Source organism: Ursus americanus, chromosome 11, assembly GCF_024610735.1.
Source record: "Ursus americanus isolate L20-20 chromosome 11, mUrsAme1.1.p, whole genome shotgun sequence".
Taxonomy (NCBI): domain Eukaryota; kingdom Metazoa; phylum Chordata; class Mammalia; order Carnivora; family Ursidae; genus Ursus; species Ursus americanus.
In genome coordinates, this window is record NC_142137.1 from 40201979 (window position 1) to 40225149 (window position 23171).

At 36.3% G+C, this 23171-nt stretch overlaps 1 protein-coding gene across 8 annotated transcripts in view; it reads left to right on the forward strand.

Annotated features, from left to right (window-relative positions):
- TRMT11 (tRNA methyltransferase 11) overlaps positions 1–23171 on the forward strand; it is a 292966-nt gene that overhangs the window by 35430 nt on the left and 234365 nt on the right. For 5 of the 8 annotated variants that reach the window (XM_045805596.2, XM_087865467.1, XM_045805597.2 and 2 more), the window contains 2 exons: positions 1943–2063; positions 20779–21350. In XM_045805596.2, coding sequence (XP_045661552.1) covers positions 1943–2063; positions 20779–20910 — 253 coding nt within the window. In that variant the 3' untranslated portion in view covers positions 20911–21350. The other 3 variants (XR_015726104.1, XM_087865468.1, XM_087865469.1) reach the window with 2 other exon arrangements.

Below are 23171 nucleotides of genomic sequence, written 5' to 3' on the forward strand. Positions count from 1 at the left end.
TGGTATGAAATATATTAGGACATATATAGTAAATAATTTTTTGTTAACTGATACTTTTAAATTCTTAGCATGGTGTTTTGGGAGTATACTGCTAAAATGATTGGTTCTAGTATAATAGGGTAGTAATTAAAAACAAGCTCGTAAATGATAATGATGACCCAAAGATGTTCTTTCATGCTTAAACTCAAAAGATCAAGCTGAAAAGGTAATCTAAAACACAAAAATATGTTTTTCTGCTCTTAAGCCAAATGCCTGGTGACTCATTTTCAGCAGCTTATCATCATTTGGGTCATCGGTATCAATTAAAATTGTACTGGTTTTGTACTTTTAGATTTGATTTGTAAATATATTTTGGTTTTATAGTTATATAAAGGATATAAACATATGGACTTTATATCTCATTGATATCTTTACGTTACATTTTAGTAAGAATACGTTAGTCAGCTGTGCTAGGGAATGATTTTTTTTCCTTTAAAAGAGGCATACATAACTAAGTTTAACAAATACTATTTCAGACATCTACAAACCCTGCTTTTTCAAGCTTAAGGTCAAGGCTATATCTTCTTTCTGTTAACCATGGTGTAGAATGTATTCCTTCATATCATAAATGCTTTGTTTGAAGATTCCAGATTTGATGTCAACTAATGTTATGAGCAATACAACATTTCTTGACTATATAGTGAACATTAGAGAATTGTTAGATCAGGCAAAAACTGAAATGGTCATTACTTACTGGAAAGCCCTAAGGAAGGATGCAGAGAATGGCTTCAAGAGAATTCCTTCCACTGATAATACAGTGAAGTGCATTATGAATGTTGCTTGGTAAGTGGGTGATGAAGGTTTTGAGCATGTGGTTAAGGTAATGAGGAAGAGCTCATTGAAGTTCAGAGGAGCTAGAGAAGTTAGTAAAAGAGTGGTAGTGAAGACCATGTTGACGCATTGGAATGGGCTTGCTAAGAAGATGGTCCTTTACAGAAGATGCTAATTGGCACCTTTCCCAGTTTGGACCAGAGCTTTACAATTTCCCATATGATAAATGTTTGCAGAGACTATCTAGAAAGGTATCAAGATTTGCAAAGGAAAAATAAAAAATGGCAATCTACAGTGTTCTTAATGGTACCCATACCTAGTGAGCCCCCTCTACTGCTGTTCTTCAGCATTCTGCCCATAGCTGTTTCCCCCTCATCTGTCACCTGTTTCTTCTGCCAATAGTGATGCCAACAACCTGTCAGATGTCAGGTTCTGAACTACTGCAGCCTGACTGTCCTGCTTTCCAGATGTCCTCCTCTCCATTCACATAGCACATGTGCTGCATGGTAGCAGTCACCACTCCTCATGATCTTGGCTTTGATTTTATTTCATGGTTAAGGTGACCATGGAGTGTTTATTTTATTGGTAGTTGACTTGAATAATCTTATAAATAACTTCAGTCTTGTATTTACACAGGTAATAGAGGTCTTAAGATGCCATTAAAATTTTGCAGGGACACTTCATTTTATAGGGAAAGTATATGCCGAGTGGACATTATTCTTTGGAAAAATCTCCACATGAATCAGTCCCTCATGAATGTCTAGAGGTTGTTGTAGAATATATTTCTGTCTTATGTGCTCTTGTGGGATCCTTTAGGGTGGAATCATTGTCTTGTATTTTTGTGGTTTAAATGCTTGGAATTCTTCCATAAAACATACTTGCATTCTCTCTCATTCTCAGCCTACAGGTAGGATAATATAAACTACTTTTTTTTGGGATGTGGTAATGTTCAAATACTTTGCTTTTTTAAAAATACAGATAGTTTATGGATTATCTGGACAGTTAGCCTATGTGAACTAAAATGGAACAGCATGTAGTGGGGGGACATCCATACCACATTGGATAACTTTGCGATGACCCTGTGTGGCGTGTGCATGTGAGTATTCCTAAAAGTCAGCTGTTCTTTCTTCAGATACACTGAAGAGATGGTACCCTGGCATCCTTGCCTGAAACTTATTAGCAACTGTGAGCAGAAGCTTTCCAGTCACACATCAAGGCGCTTGATAACAATGGAAAAGGTGAAGAAATTTGAGGTAAATTATCCTAGTACTTTTTGGATAAATTCTGTAAGACTCCAAAGATTCTTTTAGTTTTCTTGTAATAGAGTTTAGAATTGTTAGTCCTCGATTTTTAAAAAGTTACCGAATTCAGGAAGAGGCAGAAGTTCAAGAGGTTTGTGAGATTTGGTGGAATTTAGAGGGTAGGAGTTGGATATAGAAATTGAATAGCAGAATAGAAATAGAAGTTGACCTTAACTTCTCATCTTTGCCACTAGTGCAGTTAAAAAAAAAAAAAGCACATTTAATTAAATAACTGTTGTCTAATTAGCAATCTACTAGTTACCATTTTTTTCTTCAAGAGCAAGACCTATTTGATTACAGACTATTCTAAAGAGAAAATGTCACTTTATATAATGGAAAACGTAATTTGCTATTATCTGTTAGGGCCCAAAATGTGTTCTCTCTCTCTCTGATACACACACACACACACACACACACACACACACACACACAATTCTTGAGAACAATGAGATCTGTTATTTCATATCCAGATCAGAATTGATGTGAAATGCCTCATAATGGAGCTTAATTAAATCTCCAGAATGCTCCTTGGGCTGTACTTATCTAGATTGACAATCACAGCTTTCCCAAATTCACTAAACTTGAGACAGCCCCATCTTTGTTTTTGATCTGTAGGGTAAGCAGAAAAGAACAGTGTTACTGCCCGAAGATTTTGTCATATTCATCTCCGCAATTTGATTTTTTTCATCTAATTCACAGCTTATGGATTCTTTCACAGTAATGAAAACTAATATTTATACAGTGCTTTTTGAATGTAGTATTATATATTTCTTTTTTTAATTTTTAATTTTTTTTTATTTTTGCTTTTAAGATTTTATTTTTATCTTTGGATTCAAGCATTTTGATATGATGTCTTAGGTAGTGATGACATTTATTCTGCTTGGGTTCACTGGACTTTTTGCATCTGTACATTGAACTTACTCAAGTAATTTGGGAAATTTTTGACCCTTATATTTTTCTCTGCTCCATTCTTTTTTACTTTCTTTTGGAACTCTAACTATAAATGTATTGGACTGCTTGATATTGTCTCACTTATCATTAAACTTTTGTTAATTTTTTTTAATGTTTTTTTATTTTATTATGTTAGTCACCATACAGTACATCCCTGGTTTTTGATGTAAAGTTCGATGATTCATTAGTTGCGTATAACACCCAGTGCACCATGCAATACGTGCCCTCCTTACTACCCATCACCAGCCTATCCCATTCCCCCACCCCCCTCCCCTCTGAAGCCCTCAGTTTGTTTCTCAGAGTCCATATTATACATTTCTTGTTTTTGTCCTTTTAATTTTCATTTGCTGTCTGTCTCTAACTTAGGTCTTATTACCATAAACCTGGTTTGTGCTGATTGTCTCCTAAATGATCTCTTTTTCATTTTTCACACCTCTAGTTCTTAATTGTTAAATGACTCTTCCTAAAACACTGCATTCATTATGTTACTTCTTTATGCCAAAACTTTAGTGAATCCTTTTCATTACTGAGTGAGATTCAGTGTCATATAAACTTTCTTCAGTAATCAGACTCTGATATCAGGGCATTTCAGAAAGCTTAAGCTGTTGATGTAAGTAAATAGTTGATTCATGTTCACTCAGGGGTGGTTGTGTATGTGTGTATATGTGATATAATTAATGTAAGTGTCTGGTTGTCATTTTTAAAACAAGTTTATATTCAAATGATAGATATCCTTGGGATGGCATCTTCTACTCATACTTATAATTATTCTGTATATTCTTGAAACTTTTAGATTTACATTTGAAGAAATATATTAATATTAAACAGTTATTTTGCTGTATAGTAGCACCTTGCTTTTCTTAAAATTGTGTTACTGGACTTTGGTGCTCACACTCTATAGCAGACTGGTCATTTAATTGTTTTTGGAAATCAGAACTTGTTCCAAGGATGATGACCTACCGTTAAATATTTAATACATTAAGAAGATTCAGAAATTCTAAAAGAGGGGTTTCCAAGTTGTTTGACACAATGACAACCTTCTGAAGTGACAGTTTTGGATGGACAACATTTATTTGGATATACAGTAGAAGTCCATTTAACTAACCTCCATTTCAAACTCAGTTGATTAACTAGTACTGGCCATTTTTGTTCCAAAACACCAATACCTATGCCTATAACATGTCAGATACTTCCAGCTGGTGACTTGCTTGATCTCAACTATGTCTGCACACTTCTGTACCTACCAGCTAAATTGTTTGTTTGCCATGAATCAGTTGTGTTTGTTTTGTGAACTGTTTAAGCCAGTTATATTTGTTATGGTAATTATGTAATCTAACTAAATGCTAGTTAGACCAGTGAAATTTGAGTGTGAGAATAAAGTTGTCATTTCTAGAAAAGCTAAGTGGAATACTTTAAAAAGGTTGGATTAAGTGAGTTATGGAGAAAGACTCCTGGACTGGGAATGGGTGAGATGACTATAAAAGGTTGGAAGAAAGTTAGCTGGATCGGTTTTTCTACCCAGATTGCTTTGTAAGAGTCTTTAAGTTCTTGCATCATTTTACAGAAGCCCAAGCTGGAAATCTTTGTAGGTCCTGATTCTATGTCAAAAGATTGATAAATGAATATACAATTTTTTAAGTTAAGATGTTCAGTATATTTACAAAATGTTTTCATTTTTTTCCTGCTTTTACTGACTTTTTCAGTGAACTAACTGTGGTATTAGTCTGTTTGGGCTGCTATAGCGGAATACCACAGACCGAGTGGCTTAAATAACAGAAATTTATTTTCTTACAGTTCAGGAGGCTGAAGTCCAAGGTCAAGGTGTCAGCAGGTTTGGTTTCTGATGAGACCTCTCTTGCTGGATTGCAGACACCACCTTCTTGCTATGTTCTCTGTGTGCACATATTCTTGGTTTCTCTCTTTACTTACAGGGACATCAGTCCTATTGGATTAGAGCCCCACCCTTATGATTTCATTTAACTTTCATCATCTCCTTTAAGGTACAGTCTCCAAGTACACATTGAGGGTTAGGGCTTCAGTATATGAATTTTGGGGGACACAATTCAGTCCATACCATTAACAATTACCAACATCTATCACAGTGAATAAGAGGCCTCTGTTGTATGTTAGAATATGCTTTTTTTCATTTCTTCAGTCAGTTAGTTCTCATGTATATGTTTGTCTTTTAGTATTTTGAGGCATGTAAGGCATTTGATAATTTAAATTAGTAACACTGCAGCTCTTAGAAATCACAGCACTTAATGTGATTATTTGAGTTAGTAATAACATTTATGTGCCAGGCACATGAGTAATACATGTAAAAAATAAAAATAGTACCTGTGGATTTCATAGTTGTAGTCTTGATATTAGAAAGTAAAGTGAATGACATCAGCATTCTTTATTTTGTGACCTCCATAAGTGGTACTTGCACCATTTGATGGTTATGATGGCTTGAAACACTGTTCAGAAGAAAATATAGAGAAAGGACTCTAATAATGGGGCCACATAATAAACTAGTCACTTCTATCTTCGTGGCAAAATTGAGACCTGTTGTCATTTCACATTTGCTTTCCTTTAAGTTTAATTTATTTAAGAAACTCTTTTTTTCCAGTACTTTTTCCAGATTTATAGTATTTCTGTAGGCGGTCTATTTGATACTTGGAAGAAGAAATAAGAGAATAATCTAAAGATGTTTCTGACAATTTTTCTTCTACATAAAATGCTAACTAAGGGCACTCACCTTAGATGTTTTAAACCTAGAAAGACAGTGTTAATTTTTGTTTGTTTTTATTATTTTACTTTTGTCCTTTTCAAATTGTTTTAAAAAACAAGGAAAAAGCCTAGTGCTCAAATAATTTTTTAAAATGGTCTTCACTTTATAACATCAAATTTAATCAGTGAGTTTTAACTAGTATGCAGTGTACTATAACTGAAAATACTTTGTTATGTTAAATTAATCATGTTTGGTTTTGAATTAATCATTTCATTTCTACCTTCTGTTTGTATCGGAGAGGACTGTATATAATTCAGCAAGATCATAGTCCTTTATAATTCAAGTGATGACATAAAATTGTCAAACAGTTCTTATACGCATCTAACAAATTATTCTCAGCCTCGTTCAGCGTTGTTGACTTTGGCAATGGAAGACTATTAATTGTAGATTTTTACACTCTTGTGTACCGTCTTTTTGCATTTTTGGTTTGTCACTTGTTAGGTTTAACTTCAGTGTAACTTTTGGCCCACTTGATACATTGTTATAAAGTATTCTCCCTCTCCGCTTTTAGAATGTAAACTTAAGTTATGAATGAGAGAACTGTCTAAAGAATGTAGGTATTTTATAAAATTTTGTGTCTTTTCATTATTGGTATAGTTTTTAGACTTGATTGTTGAGCATTAGTAGTAAAAAAGAGAATTTTTGCTACCCATACTAGTGAAAATACCTGATAAGCCATTATTCCCTATTGATACAGCCTGAAAGAGAAGGGAATGATTTATGCTACTTATTGTTTACAGAGCTTTCATACCCATCTGATCATGTTATTTTGCTAATTTTTGAGACTAAGAGGTAGCTGAGTTGAGACCAAAACTCTTCTTTGTACTTGAAATTCTTTGACCTTTTTTATGCATCATATTGCCTCTTTACCAAGACAGTTTCTGCTTTTGGAATATGCCAAGGTTGAAAGGCAAATATTCTTGAGTGGCATATTTCTAGTTTCTTTTAAAGATCGTTTTTCCTCATTGTTCATGGGGCCATGGTAGAATGTGATTTGTTTTACTAGAATTCATTTTTCCTGTTGATACAACCGGTAGTTGATGCTGCTTTATATACTTGTGGTCACAGTGGTTACTCGTATAAAACATTTTTCTCATATAAAGTTCATTGGGAAAAAATGCTGATTTCCGGAGTTGTGGACCAGAATATGAGTGTAATAGTTACATCTTCAGTGAAAATCACCTAAAGCAGTACTCTGTCAGCCTTTTCCAATGCTATATTTTGATAGATGAAAGAGTATCCAAAGTAGCCATTTTCGAGACTTCCTTAAAATCTTTTTAAACATTCATGCAGCTTTTAAAGTCTATTCTATAGTATGTTAAAAAAAAAAAAAAAGCATCTTAAGTTGCCATTGCACTAAATGGGCCATCATGTGCCCTGTGTGTTTTATGGCTTGTTTACCTGACATGCTGTGATTTGAGAAGTACTGACGTGTAGGTAAGTTGAACTCTAGGTATTATATGGACACTAATTTAGACTGAAGTTATATTATGTGAGCTAGTCAGTATAGTTCAGATGATTTAGAATAGGGAATATTGGGATGTCATAGTGGCAGGTGATGAGAATTAATGTTAATTTTTAAAATTTTGGATTGAATAAAGAGTCCACTAACATGAAGCTGATGAATGCGTCATTAATCAGAATGGAAGGTGTCCAAAACTGGGGGATTTGACTTATGGAACAGATTTTGAAGCTCTGGAGAGAGAAAGAACCATTAACATTGTAACATTTTAAATGAGGAAGGGAGAGAAGAGACACTAAGGTTTCTTGTTTGAGAAAATGATATGGATGACTTGAAGTAGAAGAAATTAGTCTCTGTGATAAGTAGTTTACATGTTAGAATGATAGTAGTGTTGCTAGTCATGACCTGGTAATTTGCCGACATAATGCTTGTGCTTATTTCGTTATGCTTTATCCCTTCTCAGGATTAATGCCGTTACTTATTTTGGCAGCTGTTTGAATTAAAGGTGGTTCTCCTTGGCTGACATTTTTTTTCTTTTTGTTTTTTGCCTATCTCATGCCAAGACAGTGAATATTTTCCTTTCGATTAGAGCTATGAAAGATTAGAGATTAAGTGTGAAGTATTTCAATCATAGAACATGCCCAGTGGGTAGGAGACCTGCTTCATTTATCAGTGAGAAAAATAAGACTGGGTGATACTAAGTAAGAACATGGTAATTAGATATGAACTTTAACAGAGGTCCTAATACAGTACAGTATTCATTACCATCCAACTGTGTGTGTATGAGAGCGAGAAAGGCCAAGAAAGACTCTTTTAAAAAATTATTTCTTATAGTAAGTCAGGAGGAAACTATTTGTATTATCTATAAGTTATGTTTTGACTTGAGATCTTTGAAAAAGGCTTTTAAGAGTAGATAGAAGCCTGGTGATGCTGCATATCATGTTGAATTAAGTTGAAAGGATTATGTCATCTACTTATCTCATGTTATCTTGTTCTGAAGGGCTTGCTTTAGCTGTACTTGGTACTTTTCCTTGAATTTAAATCTTAAAGGGTCATCATTTGACTTTTTCTTTTATACATCTGCAACTAAATGATTCTGCCAAACTGGATATTTTGTTACTACCGTCATGATGGTTTTAAATTATTGTTTCTGGTAAACCAAGAAAAAGCAAAAGTTTATCCCTTACCTACTCCAGGAGGGTAATCATTTAAGATACCTGGATTCTAGTATGTGTGTATCTCTTTTACTTGCAGGAAAAATGCAGTTCTCTGAAGGTAGAGAGCATCTGTCATTATGCTCCAGCTGTAATGATCATATTTTCAAGCTATGATAATAAAACAGTCTTTAATATACTCATGTTATAGTACAGAATCTTAGAGGTCAGTTGCAAAATACAAAAGTTTGATGTTGGAGTCCCAGGGTAGGAATGGTTTAGGGAAATGGGAAGTTGATGTGTGGAATCTGCATGATCCTCTGGAACTTCTTTTAAAATTCTTAAATGGAAGATTTTCTACTTGCTATTTTTTTTTTGTATTTTTCTTTATTTATGATATGGTGAACTTAGAATTATCTTTCTAGTGTACTTCAAATTCAAACATGGACATATACTTCCCCCTCCATGACCCACCAGGAATACAAACATGAGATTTTTAAACATTTATTTTTTTGCCTAAAACATATGTACAGTTTAAAGAATAATTATAAAGTGAACATCTCTGTTACCACCACTGAGATTAGGATTATAGCACCCCAGAGGCACCCCCTTTTGGTGGCTATTTCTGATCATAAATACTTCTTCCTGCAGGTGTAACCACTAATCTGACAGAGGAATCACTTTCTTGCTTTCCGTTGTAGTAATATTGCTGTTGAATTGATCTGTAAGCAAATTAATTTTGCTTGTTTTTGATCTTTATATAAATGCATGTGTATTTTTGTTAATTTTTCTTTTAATGGATTGTGGCAATTTAAAAAAGTCAACTAGGAGAGTAGTCTCAAAATTAAAGTAAAAGAATATGTATGTGCATGCCAGTGCATATCTTGGTCTATTATTCATCCTTTGCTACTTATTTACTTAGTTTTAATTAAATATTTGGGTATAGTAACTATTAGTTGTTTCATTTTTATCTGGTGTGTCAGCTCTGCATTCTTTTAATATTTGAAGTTAAGTTTTGAATTAAAGTTAATGTATTTTTAGTGGAGAGCATGAAGAAAGTACTTAACAGTTCTGTATTGTCATGATAGCATTAATATTCATGAGGTCTTTTTACAGTTAGAAAGAAATTATGTGCCGAGTGCCTGATGTCAAAGTTGAATCATTAAATGTTACTCATTTTCAGACCTCAATGAAGATTTTAATATATATTAAAATATTTTAATAGACTTCAGGTAACTTAATATCTTGCAGAGAAATGATTTTTTTTTAAAGTACAGATTATATATGAATACGTAATTTAGGGATAAAGATTTCCAACCTTACCTTGTTCCCATTAAGAATAATGCTAGAAGTTTCTTTTAATAGTATTGGATGCTAGACTTTTGACCTGCTTGTCCTTGGTTTGGAAATGGCCTAGTGCTGTTTATAGTTGTATAACTTTAGCACAAGTGGTTTCTATAGCTACTGTCCAGTGCCAGATGTAGAACAGTGGGAAGCTTTGATAAGGGGAGCAGGATTTTTAAACAAAAGCCGGACACGGGTAATTACCCTGACACTGAACTGAGGCCCTTTATATTCAGCACTGTCATTTACCTTTCATTTTACTCTCTACTGATTACAAGAAAGAGAATCTACCCACTGTTTTTCTCTTCCATCTCTTTGCCTTCTTCCTCTCACCTTATGTAAGAATGTATATCATAGCTTTAATCTATCTCAAGAATACAGGAGTGAGTCTTTCTTGACAAAGTTAGATGAGCTTTGTTCGTTTGGTGGCTTTCACTATGATGAGAGCATCATTGGTTTTCACTTATCATAGAATAAGTTTCATGAGCCATTTGTACTCAGTTGTTTGCAATGAAACTGCTATTTTGTATAAACTACTGTCACTCTGAGAATATAAATGACTTAAGGTTAATACTAGTGAGGTAGAAGAAATCATTATCTCATTATCAGGAACTGTCAGTAAGTAAAAAAGGACAACTTAAACCTGACCCATAATTATAATAGAAGCCATTTGGATTTCTTATGAATGGCTGTAGACTTCTATAGCTTTATCCCCAAACTGACATTTTTCTAGGGGATATCTCTTGTTTTTAAGTGGTAATTTTATACATTGATGATTATCCTCAGGTATTTTCATCAAAGTTTGGGAGATTCTATAAAAGTAACTTTTTTGGCAGTAAAAGGACACAGTGAGAGAGAACTTTGGCTTTAGTCAGAATGTGGATGGGGGTGGTGTGAGAGGTGAAGCAGGGGGTTGTTTATAGTAGAGGTTGGGGTTGGGGGGATCCAGTCTATAGTAGAGGGTGGGGTGGGGTAAGGAAGTTGAGGAAACTCATACCCGATAACTCCCTTTTTCTCTCTAAAGAAGGTTGTAAGTTTTTGCTGGGAGTGAATAAATGTATTAATGTAAGGTCTTGAGGACAGGTGAAGTTTATTAAAGGTTCTATGAGAAATGAGAAACAAAACTGTGTCTTTTAATGATTTTTACATTCACGTACTTCTCATATTTTTGTATATTTTCTTTCCGACATGATTACATGTTCCCTGAGGGGAAAGCCCTGGCTTTCATCACTTAGCATGTGTTTATGGGACCATTTGTATAAGGTGATGAGGCTAAACTGAGGAAGTCATGGTCCTTATCCTTAGATACCTTGCACAGTAAGAGAAATGGTCACCCAACCCGTTCCAACCTTATGTGTTTGGTTCTGTAGTGATCTGGGCAAGGTGCATTGTGAACACCAGAGATCATCTACCTGAGAAAATGGTGCTCAAGTCAAGAGAGGAAGCAAAGGTACAGAGGCATGAGAGGGGTTGTGGTGCATTCAGAGACCCCTAGACATTTTAGCATGCCTGAAATACTAAGTATTTAGGGGGAGGAATGGTTGGAAGTGAAGCTGAACCCCAAAGAATGCCTACTCTATGAACAATATTTTGAGCAAAGGTACAGAGGCATGAGAGGGGTTGTGGAGCATTCAGAGACCCCTAGACATTTTAGCATGACTGAAATACTAAGTATTTAGGGGGAGGAATGGTTGGAAGTGAAGTTGAACCCCAAAGAATGCCTACTCTATGAACAATATTTTGAGCAAAGCTACAGAGGCATGAGAGGAGTTGTGGAGCATTCAGAGACCCCTAGACATTTTAGCATGACTGAAATACTGAAATGACTGAAATACTAAGTATTTAGAGGGAGGAATGATTGGAAGCGAAGTTGAACCCCAAAGAGTGCCTACTACTGAAGGTCTTTACGTACCAAAGAACTTCAAGTTTATCCTTGAAGTTCACGGCAAGCCGTGAGGGATATTAGTTAGGAGAGTGGCAGAAGTTGGTGTTTTATGCAGGCAAGGTTGAGTTGCGGAGAGATATCTGTGGTACAAGGGTGGAGGCGCCTGGCATGGTCATGGAAAGATGACCAAGGTAGAATTGGAGATTGTAGAGGAGTTAATAGAATTGAGAGTTTTTGGGAAGGTAGATATGATAGGACTTGATGACTGATTGGGTAATTGGGCTGAGGGTGACAGGAGTTAAGATAACTTCCAGAAATCTGTCTTGAGAAAATTGAGTGGATGGTAGTCTTTTTACAGTGTTTTTCTCCTTTCCCCGCTCCTCCTGAAGCACTTGGCGCAGTGCTGCTTTCCTGGGCTACTGCTCTTGCAGTCTCCCAGCTGCTTTCGCTGCTTCTGCACTTTCCCTGCCATTGTATTTCCTACACAGTAGCCAGAGTGTCCTTTAGAATGTACATAGGTAACCTCTTACCTGTGATCTCATGGCACATTGGTAGTACATGTGACTCCAGAATGTAGAGAGATACTGAAGTTCCCCTGCTTAAAAAGTCATTAAGGACTTTCCATAAGCTTCAAGGCCAGCCTTGGGTCTATTTCTGGCACATCTCTCCCATTTTATTGTGTGTCACCTTTGCTTTTGTTGACCAAGTCTTAGCCACCCTGGCCTGTCTTCAGTTCCCAGAATGTATTTCTCTCTTTCTAGTCTCAGGGTTTTCTAACATTGTGTTTCCTCTCTCCTTGTGTTCCCTGTAGTGTTTTCTTCCCCTCTCTTTCTATAAGTTTATTTCCTCTTAGTTCTCAGATAAATATTACTTCTTAGGGAAGCCTTTTTTGTCCATGCTCTTCACCCCACCTAGCTAGCTGTCTCATATTCTTATGGTAACCTTTTCTTCCCAGTGTTTAATCACAGTTAGTAAGTATATGTTTGGGTATATGTTCTTTAATGTCTGTCTTCCACTAGCATATAAGCTCTGTGAATTCACAGATCTTGACGGTTTTGCTCAACTCAACAAATACTTAGGGAATGAATAGTAACTGTTCCAGGATTATTTGGGGCCCTCTGAAATAAAAACAATCAAGTTCAATGATATTTAAATCATCTTTTTGAAGGAAGAGTAGGAACAGATAGTTATGGCTCACTAAAAGTTTTCTGTTTGAAAGTACACAGAATTTTGTCATTACCCTGACATTGCTCTTCAAAGATCAATGTTATGAAAACATTTGAGTCCCATGGTACCTAGGCCTCATTTCTAATGAGGAGCAAACCAAAAAGGCAGCCGAATCACTATATTGTGGAAAATCATAACACCTTCTCTCTGTTTAAGGAGAAGATGATAATGAAGAATGGCAACTTTCTGGGAGAAAACAGTAATTAGAAGGATAGTTTAACCAAGTGGAGTTCTTAATGAAGAATCTTTAGTTCCTTTAAAGTCTGAGCAGTTTATGATGCTCAGTGTGAGAAACAGTCTTTCATGTCTGTACTCTCACAGTATAATTCACGGTGTCATTAGTTCCATTTAAAGTATCTGCTTCAAATGTTACTGCAAAACATATAATTTTGTTTCTTTTCTTGAGAATATATTCCCATTGAGATTAAAAATTATTAAATTGTAAGTGGCTGAAGTACTTTCCTTCTAATGTCTTCTTCTTTTTGATGTAGAGTTGTAAAAATAATTGAATAAGGATTAATTTGAGTAAAGTCTAGTTTATGCACTTTTTCTTTCTTTGATTAGAGAATAATTTGCAGTTCTAGGTTGGACATGGATGACAGTGATATACTTTAGAGTCACCAAGGTAGATTTGTATTTGTATATTTCCACATCATTCTTTAAAAAATGAAATGGCCTGAATAAGTGCTAGTGTTTCTTGGAGGAAGATGGCTGTCTTGGTCATGCTGGTGCTCTGTGAGTCTAGACATTTACAGCAAGCAGGACTCAAAAACAGTGAGGGATCCACTGTCCTTGAAACCATCCTTAACCCACATCAGGGAATACCGTAAAGAAGGATTTATCTACTTCAGCCAGCAGAGGGCAGTGTACACATAAGAGTACACTACCAATTGTAAGGCTTCCTTTAGTTTCTTTGGCAAGTATGTTAAAATTCCTCGAGTGGTTTATGTTTAGAATTAGCAGTACTGATAGGACAGGAAATTGGCTGGGTGGGACGGTGGTTAAAGGCGTTCTGTCTAAAAGCTTGGATCAGAAATATGTGCTACCATAATGTTGCTGTTCTGTGAGGAATGTCCTCTAACTGTCAAACTCCATTTTGAATGACCCACTAATCTATCATGTGGGAAGTTAACTCTTTAACTATTGTTTTGATATAATTTCTACTAAAAAAAAGAAGTTCGATGGAAAAAGCATGGGTTCCAAAGTCTGACCTAGGCCGTAATTCTGCAAATGCTGTTTACTGGCTGTGTGATCTGTGGCAAATTACTTAAATTCATTCAGTTTCCATTTTCTTATCTGCAAAATTTACATAATGATTTGCTAGGAAAAGATACGGAAGATAATTGACTTTTGTAAAACATATAGTTGTAAGTATAAGTTGCTTTCTTGAATCAGAACTTATTTCTTGTCACATTTATGCTATTTATCTTACAAGGTTAAGTGATAGGTTTGAAAGCAGTATAATTCCATTATGTAGCTATCTGAGGCTAGTACAAATTTTCTTGCAGAAACTCTGGTATAAAAAAATGATATGTTCAATAAAGGGTTAATATCCAAAATATATAAAGAATTTATAAAGCTCAACACCAGAAAAAAAGCAACCTGATTATAAAATAGACAGAGGACCTGAATAGATGTTTTTCCAAAGAAGACATGCAGATGGCCAACAGACACGTGAAAAGATGCTCAACATCACTAATCATCAGGGAAATACAAATCAAAACCACAATGAGATGTCATCTTACACCAGTCAGAATGGCTAGTATCAAAATGATAAGAAATAACAAATGGTGGCAAGGATGTGGAGAAACAGGAGTCCTCGTTCACTGTTGGCGGGAATGTAAATTGGTGCAAGCACTGTGGAAAACAGTATGGAAAACAATAATTTTCCTCAAAAATTAAAAATAGAAATATCGTATGATCCAATAATTCCACTACTGAGTATTTACCCAAAAAGATTAAAAACATGAATTTGAAAAGATATATGCACCTCTATGTTTATTGCAGCATTATTTACAATAGCGAAAACATAGAAACAACCCAAGACTCTGTCAATCGATGAATGAATAAAGAAGATCTGGTGTATATATACAGTGAAATACTATGCAGCCATAAAAAAAGGATGCACTTTTTGCCATTTGTGACAATATGGATGGACCTAGAGGGTATTATGCTAAGTGAAATCAGACAGAGAAAGGCAAACCCTATATGATTTCACCTAGCTGTGGAATCTAAAAAACAAATAAACAAACTGACTCTTAAATACAGAGAACAAACTGGTGGTTACCAGAGGGGAAGTGGTTGGGAGGGTTGAGCAAAATAAGTGAAGGGGATTAAGAGGTACAAACTTGTATTTATAAAATAAATAGGTGATGGCAATGAAGACATGTACAACATAGGGAGTATAGTCAATAATATTGTTGTGTGGTGACTGATGGTAATAGACACTTATTGTGGTGAGCATTGAGTAATGTATAAAATTTTTGAATCACTATGTTGTTCACCTGAAACTAATATAATACTGTATATCCACTATACTTCAGTAATAAAAATTTTTTTAAAGATTTTATTTATTTATTCGACAGAGATAGAGACAGCCAGCGAGAGAGGGAACACAAGCAGGGGGAGTGGGAGAGGAAGAAGCAGGCTCATAGTGGAGGATCCCACAATGCTGGGATCACGCCCTGAGCCGAAGGCAGACGCTTAACCGCTGTGCCACCCAGGCGCCCCCAGTAATAAAAATTTTTTAAATGGTGTCTAAGAAATAGTGTAATCAATAATCTTAATATTTTATTCATAACTCCTTAACTACTAACATGCTCCAAAATGTAAACTGTTAGTTATGAAATTTGGGAAAGGTAGTCTGTAATCGTTCACTGCCGTAGTTTTCTCTCTGGGCATTTCCTAATTCTTTGTGTGTTTTTATTTTCCATGAAATACTTTCTTGCTTACTAAAAATTGGTAGAACTCAGGTCTTAGGATACATAGATGATACAATAATTCATAGTGATAGACAGATTTGGATGTGTTAGGGAAACCAGCAGTCAAACACTGGGGCAAGCTTGAGTTATGAGGGACATCAAGGGTTGTGTTGCTTGAGGATACTCTTCTCCTTTTAGGTAAACACTTTGGTCTTCGAGATATGGAGTTGAAAAAAAAAGTCTGCAGATATTCTTGGTTGAGATGGGCAGGGAATGTGAATAGAGAGGAGTCATGAAAAGGTGATGAAAAATATGTAGAGTTGAATATCATCATCTCAAGTGTGAGCCCTGATAAACTAAAGATAGGATGAAAGAAAAAAGAAAAAACATATCAAGTTTGCCATTTTCTTCAGCATCAAGGTAACATAAATTCTGAACAGTTGCAAATAGATTTCATATGGAAAGGGTATATTTCAAATGTGTATCATTCTTAGGTGTATGATAGTTACATGTATGGCATGTATGTGATAATGTGTGGTAGACCACAGATAATACTGAATGTTTCATGTGGAACATTTTATGAACCATGATATTTTCACTTGGATGAAAATGGTAGCTGACATTCCTGGAGTGTCTCGCTTACCCTGAGCAGGACTTAACACTGCTAGGTAATGGAGCAGCTCTTGCCAGATCTCTGACTGCACAAGAGATTTGGAGCTTTTGGTTTTTCCAGGAGTTTTTGTTATGAATGTCTTATTTCACAATCAGCCTCGTAGAAGAAGGCATTCCAGCACGGGACCCAAACACATTATTCTGTACTCCCTGAGAGATAAAGAAAATAGGAATTTTTTTCCTCCCAGAGGTTGCATCTCTAAGGCTATAGCCTTTCCTAACTTCTTCTAGGAGCATATATTTCTCTGCCTCTAGATCCCTATACCACTGAGCACATGGTCTGGTAGGGGCTTATTTTGCTTTTACTCTATTCTTTGGAAGTCTTGAGGTGTAAACTACTCAGATAAATATACCATAGGTAGTACATATTTTCTTTTTCTTTTTTTTTTTTTTAAAGATTTTAATTATTTGAGAGAGCAATAGAGCATGAGCAGGGTGGAAGGGCAGAGGGAGAGGGAGAAGCAGACTCCCCACTGAGCAGGGAGCCCAACTTGGGGCTCGATCCCAGAATCCCAGGATCATGACCTGAGCTGAAGGCAGACACTTAACCAACTGAGCCACCCAGGTGCCCCGGTAGTACATGTTTTCTTGATAACCATTAATTAGCATAGGTTTTAATTATTACTTTTGGGTTTTCCAGGCTCCTGCTGTTCATTTCCAGTCTGTTACTCTGATCGTCATATTTTCTATTTATCACTAGTTTGTCCTGTTTATGTCCTTTAGTTCAAAGACAAGCTATTTTGTTAAGCTGTCTCTTTGGTCTGTGAGGAAGCTTATGTCCCATTGTGTTTCATCTTTTGTATCCTACTTCTGCTTCCCTCTGCGAGCTGTGTAGTTGGCAGTGTAGATGGTCTAGACCCACTAGCAACTGAGCCTGAGTTGGTCTCCAGCCTGTCCTCAGCTGTCTTACTCTAAGCCTGCATGCTGGAATCTATCTTCTCTTCTTCACCCCTTTAGTTCCAGAACACTCCCTGAAGTAGTCCACAGTGCATTTCGACATAGAGGTGATCATGCATGGCCTGGAGGCCTCACAGGGAGAGGAGAAGACAGAAGGCAGAGCTGGGAAGGATCTCACTGCTTGGCGGTGTTGTGATTCCTCCTATGTGAGAGAGGAAATGGAGAGGACATTCAGCAAACTGACGTGCAGTTGAATCTGACTCCCAGACAGTAAGGGGAAAGCCTCAGAATTGGGGAGAGTTTGAACCATTTGAATTTTAGCCAGAAATGCTGGCATATTAGATTTGCATTTGAACAAGTTGAGTTTGGTCTCAGTAAGGAAAATAGACTGGAGAGGGAGCCACTGAAGGCATGGCAATTGGCTGTTTAGGGGGAATAGGCAAGGAGAGATGAGGAAGCTCTAGTGCTGGCATTGTGGGCAAAGAGAAGTGGATTTGAGATATTTAGGCTGCGGATTGGAAGATTTGAGGTCTGACTCAATGGGAGATGAAAAGGTAGAGGCATTCGAGCCAGGCTGATTTCGATGATGAGGTGGAAAATGGCGCACGGAGCTGTGAGAAGTAGAGCAGCAGGAGAGATGTCGGCATCTGGACAGAGCTCTGAACATAACCAAGTACTGACATTTCTGCCAGGATTGAGCTAACATAGCTCAGGATGTGGACGTGTTTTCTGGAGATCTTATCTGGTATAAGGACAGAAGTTAGAATACCTGGAGGAGCACATTGCTGGCATATCCCTTCCTTTCAGCTGACTCTTCAGTCAGACTTCTGATGAAAGTTGAAATGCATAAACCAAGGTTAAATGCTGGATTGTTCTGTATTGCCACTGAATAGTCCTGAGATGTGGACCAGACTGGAGTCCTCTAAAGTCAACGTTACTCCTAGGGTTATGGTATTCCTCAGGCATCCTTGTGGCTCCCTAGAGGTCCCCCTGGTATAAAAATTTTGTGTCATTGAAATAATCCTCTTAGTTGCTAGAACTAAGTTAATAGTACTTGAGATCCAGTTCTGTTGCTTTGTGGGTAGGCAACTCAGCTATCAAAGCCTTAGTTTATCACCTGAATCCCCAGAGGTGCTCCTTCTTGAGGTGAGGGAAGAGTTAGCTCTTTTATGTTGCAGTTGAGAGTATGATATCAGGGGTCAATTAAACCTGTGCTTAAATCCTAGCTGTGTCACTTACCAGCTGTGCTCTCTTGGGCCCATACTCTTTAATTCCTCATCTGTAAGGGATGCTAGTAGTACTTATTTCTTAGAGCTGATGAGTTTATATAGGACAGTTGTATAGTTTTGGACCCATAATGAATACCTAGAGAATGCCACCTTTCATTTGGTATTCTTTAATCATATACCTACAGGTTGATCAGATAAGATTTATCTTTTATCTTTTGGAAGTTATATAGCCTGAAATTTGTAACCATTGGCATGTTCTTGTGTGCTTGTAGGAGTGTATAATACACTTAGTGTCATAAAATTTAAGTGGTATGTTTTAAATTTTATACTCTACCTTTATTTTCATGGTTTATTTTTTTAATGGCATGATTGTAAGAAGCAATACAGCATGAAGGTTAAAAGCTCAGTTTCTGGAGATGTATTTATATCTTGGCTTTTTTATTCAAGAGTTGCGTGACCGTGGGCAAGCTAGTTAACCTTTCTGTGCCTCAGTTTCCTCATCTGTAAAATGGAGACAATTAGAGTGCTGTTCTTACACTGTCATTATAAGGATTGAATGAATCCATATATATAAAGTACTTGGAACAGTGCCTGGTACAAACGTACGTAGCCCTATACCTGTTATTGGGTCATATAGTTAAAGTGCTTCAGGCATGGTAGTTTTTTCTCCCTGTGCCGAGAAAACAGATGTTGTTACTTCTTACGGTCTGTAGGGTAGTATTTTTCTTTTCACTAATTCTCTTACTGAACTTGCTGAGGTACTTATCAAATGGCGAGATAGCAGGCACAGCAGGAGTATGGGAAAGGGGTTCCAGTCCAAGGTGGTGGGCTGACAATGCAGGTTGACCTGTGTTCTTCCTGAGACCATGAAAAAGATAATGAAACTCACAAGAAAATGAAGCCTTCACAGGAGAGAAAGCAAGAGAGATGAACCAACAAAATTCTTAGGAACGGAAAGTAGAATCCTGTGGATAATTGAAATGGAACGCAGGCTGCAACATGGAATGGCAGAAGGGGGCCACAGGGAAGCCCTTTTTTTCTTTTTTTGTAATGAATCAGGAAATCTGGACACGTTTAATTTGTATTTTGTATTTTTTTTTTTTAAATCTGTGGCAAATAGTTTCTGAATAAACAAATCAGCCAATGTAATTCTATTTTGGCTACACCTGGGCTTTTATTAAGAATTAGATATGAGGAAAAGGACGAAGATATTCATCTCATACAGGAATAAGGAGAAACGTAAAAATATTTTGAAGATTGTTGTATTCCAGATATATTTGTAGATACCATTTTGATACTGAAACCGGGATAAAAAATCAGGCTTTGTATTTTCTAATTGTGTCTTTACGTCTTTCTCAAAATCACATCAACTTGCATGCAGTGGAATCTGAATTAACAGAAATTCATTGGAAGTGAGATTTTATTTCCGATTCGATTTTTTTCACAGTTTGAGATGGCTAGTGAAATTAGATGAGAAGCTCATCAGCCCTCAATTTTCGAAGGTGAAGTAGAACATTCTAACCCAGATCTATATTTCCATTGCCCAAACATCAGTCTGAGCCCTAGTCCTTCCTTGTCTCTTGACGTCTGAAAGTGTGGAAATCACTTGTTTAGCCTCTTCATCTACTGTGGTTACTTAAAGCTGCCAGGAATAGATTATTTCATGAACTGAATATGGATATACCTCCAAACAGTTTTATTTCTCTGTATGATGTCATGCAAGGTCATACAAAAGCAATCGCTTGTTGTTAAATATCTTTGGAGTAGAAGCTTCCTTGTGTGAGGATTTTTACGGTCACTGGTGATTTCAGTTTGTGCTGAACTGGGAATCTGAAGATGCACGTGGTTGACTCGACTTGTGTTGCCCGGAGTGCTTCTCTTTGTCCTCTCTGGATTTCTTTTTTCCCAGCAAAAAGTATTTGTTCTCTCTGTGCAGAGGATTGTTGTGTGGATCACACGAGGTGAAGCACCTGAAAACACTTTTGGATACGCAAGCATGATACAGATACAGAGAGTATTTCTAATTCAGATAATAAAGAAAAACGTACACCAGAGGGCGGGATTTTGCTTAAAGTAAATGACTGCTCTGGTTTCCTGCTAACTAAAGAAGTAACTCAGACATCTTTGTTTTCTATATTTTTCAACCAACCAGAACCGGGACCAGTATTCACATCTGTTAAGTGATCACTTTCTACCATACCAAGGTCATAATTCCTTCCGTGAGAAATATTTCAGTGGCGTTACAAAAAGAATTGCCAAGGAAGAGAAATCTAGCCAAGAGTGAAAATTAAGATTTTGACAATGGAAAGAGTAAGGATTTAACAGAAAAGACATCTGGATGTGAACTTCCATGTATGATACAGATAACATACTGTTTTAAATAATTTTATATAATGAAATAAATACAACAAAGTAAATTGAACAATTCTTTTACAATTAGCTTTGTTTTATAGATTATTTTGTTGTATGTGGTCTTTGGAACCTTATTTAATTTATATTTGTACTTTCAAGTATTATAGAAATTGAAAACAGTTATATTTTTGGTAATTAATTTGGAAGGGGAACTGATATTGTTGACTTTTTAAACAGATACCTGCCGAATATATTACAAGCAGTTAACTAACCATGGTTAAGAATTTATTCATTCAGTAGGTTCGTTTATTTGGTTTCTGATTGTAATTGATTTACGGTGCCACTAATAAAGGTTACTGAGGATTCCTAAAATTGTGTTGTATTCGCTGCTTTTCACGGGGGATGTGATAAAGGAAATGAATTTTTATTTATAAATTCCGGACTAGTATGTAATGACAGTGATAATGGTAAGGAGGAGAAAGGCTAGGACCTGGCAACCTGAAAAGCTCCCCAACTCCTTGAGGCCTGTCCACATCTGAAGCTCGTCTGTACCTTGGACTTGCTGCTGCATTCCTAGACCTTGACTGTCGGTCAAGTTAACTACCCACAATTTTTGGTTTAGAAAGTAACCGATAGTTAAGAGCAGTTAACAACAACACAAATCCTTGATGGTTCCCTAATGGTATTAAGCCTAATCAAGAGCTCTTTGAAATAGAAGCTATATTTTTCTTGAAGGAGAAACTTTGCTGAGTCTACATTGTGTCCATCATGAAAATATCTTGTTTGAAAACCACTCTACCCATTAATTCAGGATGCTAATAGCTTTCCTGCTCTCAGTGGTCAAATGTACCTCAGCAGGGCAGCAGTAAATGGATCCTCTCCTTCTAACCATAGCCTCTTTTTATTTATGCTATTACTATTATTATTATTATTTTAGTGTTACTGCTGGCTTCTATTGACTTCTGATTTGAATCTGCATGGCTTAGGACCTCCAAAAGACCAGTGCTGCCCAAGCAGGGAGAGAGAGAGAGAGAGAGAGAGAGAGAGAGAGAGAAGGCCATCTGCATAATTCTCTCTCCTTTTCTCGTCCTGCAGCCCTGCATCTCAGCAGCAGATCTCAAACATTTCAGTGATTGTTTTGTTTGGGTTTCTGGATGTGATTTGTGGTACACTGGGGAAAATCTAAAAGTATTCAAGGATAATTTATTTTCACTATTTCTGTTATAAACTATTTATTTAAAATTTTTTGAGGTTATATGGAGGGTGAGTTTGCGACTCTGTAGCTGACTAAATTTGGAATATGAGATTTTAGCCTTGTCCCATATTTTTGCTTATCACAAAAATTAGCCCAGATAGTTCTGGAAAAGTTACAACCTTAATTTTAGTCACTTTGTCCTTAAAAATTATATAACATTAAAAAAAATATTTCAAATTATTTCTAATTACTACCAATTGAGGTCTTCTGATTCTTAGTTCTTCATCATCTTCATCGTCAAGGTCAATATCACTAGGTAGGCTCAGAGTGTAAATGTGTGTAGTTATTTTGAAGTTGGTACTCAGAAGTGAAAAAGAAACCTGATCACTTTCAACCAATTTTGATTTTAGAACAGAGGTCTCGACTCCTCTTATTCTAAAAAAAAAGGCTTTATTTTTTGGCATCAGGATCTTATTACTTTCTGCATAAGTTATAGCAGATCATTTCCAGGAGTGTTTTGGTTGTATGCGTGTTCCCCATGCACGTACCAGGAGGAATATGCCCTAGCAAAGTGCCTGCATTTTGGATAGTCCTGTAGTATGAATTTATAGTGTAATCTGTGTGTGAACCCTAGGTGGTCTGTTGGCTGGCCTATTTCATGTATATAATATGACAAAATCTATCATTTTGTTTCTGGCACATATTAAATATCCATAAAATCCAGATGGGTACCTTGGTGGTATTTCATCAGAAGTAACCTTTTTCCTATCCATTCTGGTGGGGATTTGTTTTTGCTGTGATAGCTGGGAGGAAATAGTAGAGTGGATGGTGTTTGGTGTGTTTAGCCAGAGTGGCCAGCAGATTTAAAAAAAAATAAAATCTGCTACAAGTTTCTCAGCCACTTCCTGCCCATAGTGACCTAGGTTTTGGCCAGCTCACCACTAACTTCCTTATGACTAATTCTTTAAATACAAAGATTGAGCAATAAAACATTTCAA